Source organism: Rutidosis leptorrhynchoides, chromosome 1 (assembly GCF_046630445.1).
Source record: "Rutidosis leptorrhynchoides isolate AG116_Rl617_1_P2 chromosome 1, CSIRO_AGI_Rlap_v1, whole genome shotgun sequence".
NCBI classification, from domain to species: Eukaryota; Viridiplantae; Streptophyta; class Magnoliopsida; order Asterales; family Asteraceae; genus Rutidosis; species Rutidosis leptorrhynchoides.
This window is the reverse complement of record NC_092333.1, coordinates 34,152,982-34,154,821: the sequence shown is the minus strand read 5'-3', so window position 1 is coordinate 34,154,821 and position 1,840 is coordinate 34,152,982. Positions and strand designations below refer to the sequence as shown.

Genomic DNA, 1,840 nt, shown 5'->3' with positions numbered 1-1,840 from the left:
TTAATAGGTTTTATGTAATAGTATATGTATGCAATTTAATAGATTTTTCGTAATTTATACGGAAATAACAAGCCAAGCCAAGTCATTTCATTTAATGTTTCTTACATAGCTAATTCTTTTGGACTAGAACTTATCCTTTTTGAAGCTGTTGTAGTAGCAATGTTTGACATTAGGATTGTTCAATAGATGTCATGCAAATTGTGGACCTCTTTAGCTGTTCAATGAATAAAAACTGTGTAACTTTGTATACTGTTCCGTTGTGCTTTGAATACTTACTTGAAATATTGACTTTTGTGTGTCAACATCCTTTTAAGACATAGATATATCTTTGTTAAATCTCTTTTACTTGAAATATTGACCTAAGTTTTAAATTACTATACAACGAATCTTTTGTACCCGGAGATATGTGTTTTTGGTTATACTTTGCTCAATAACTACATAAAAATATTATCTGAATGTCGAGATTACTACAACACATGCAAAATAAAAAAATTATTCACATTTACTCACGTAAAACCAATATCTGCTTAATCCAATAAAGTAACCCCGCAAATTCGCGGGCACTAAGCTAGTTGTTATTTGAAAATGAACACATTTAATTATGAAATTACATTTAATGAACTTAATTTGTGTTATTTATGTTCCATTGGAAGTGAAATGGTAGTGAAATGTTGGGGTTATATTTATAGTCGGGGTAAAAAGTGATTTAAAAAAAAAGTAAATAATATTTAAAAATTCAACCGTTGGACTCTTTTTTTTAGAACGGCAGAAATAAATAAAACTAGCAAGACGCTAGAAAAAGATTACAAAATGTTCAAAGGAAATTGAAGCCAAACATTCCAATCGATCTTAGCTACCTTATATCTAGAGGATAACCAATCAAAAGCCGTAACAACAATGTGGTCTAAAATATGACATTTCTTAAATAAACTGGAGTTGAAAACAATATCGTTCCTGAGCCTCCAAATAGACCAAAGTGTCACGATACAAATGCAATGAAGAACAAGTGCAACCTTGGGATTTGGAGAATGCGAAGCTAGCCAATTTCGAAGATCCAAACCGTCTGACCACCTAGGCATGAAAATATCAGTCCAAGAAGCAACAAAAGTCCATACTTGAGTGGCAGTAGGGCACTGAAAGAAAATGTGATTTGCATCTTCCATTATAAAACCACAATCCGAGCACGAGAAACTAGAGCAACACACATTCTCGACTTGCAAATTTTTCTTTTCGGGAAGTCTGTTAAGCAAAAGACGCCAATAGAAAATAAGAGCTTTGGAGGGGATCACCTTGCTCCAATACGTGAGACGGGAAACATCCATAGAGCTGCCTAAAAGATCCATAGGGGATCACCGTTGGACTCTTAAACGTTAAATTTTGATTATTTTTTTTATTCAATCTAATAAAAGGTTAAAAGTTCATCAAAAATATTAGAATTTTGAAGAACTACATATGTATGGATTGATGAATGTGACGTAAATTATAAAGCATTATCTCCTTATTTATTAAAAGAAAGTGTTTATAGAGCAATATATTTTTATAGAAAATCTTAACAGCCCTTAGATTAATAAATTATTATACATAATACCCCTTAATCACAATCATTAAATTCATGTTTAAAAATATTTAGACCAGTAAGCAAGGGTGCAAAATTCAATATTCGTGGATTGATCGATCGATATTTTAGAAAGATTAATTGGTAATTCGAGGATTAATCGAATTGTATTTTATAATTTAAATATTAAATTTTAAATGTATAAATATTGAGAAAAAGCATATATATAAAAATAAATTTTAATATAATTGTCTAAAATTATTCATTTTGGTCAAAAACTATAAA

At 30.1% G+C, this 1,840-nt stretch overlaps 1 protein-coding gene across 1 annotated transcript; it reads right to left on the bottom strand.

Moving 5' to 3' along the window:
* Positions 1 to 803: 803 nt before the first annotated feature.
* On the bottom strand, positions 804 to 1,343 carry LOC139857186 (uncharacterized). Its single transcript, XM_071845955.1, has one exon. It carries the CDS (start codon positions 1,341 to 1,343, stop codon positions 804 to 806), a length of 540 nt encoding a protein of 179 aa, XP_071702056.1.
* Between the last annotated feature and the right edge of the window lie 497 nt (positions 1,344 to 1,840).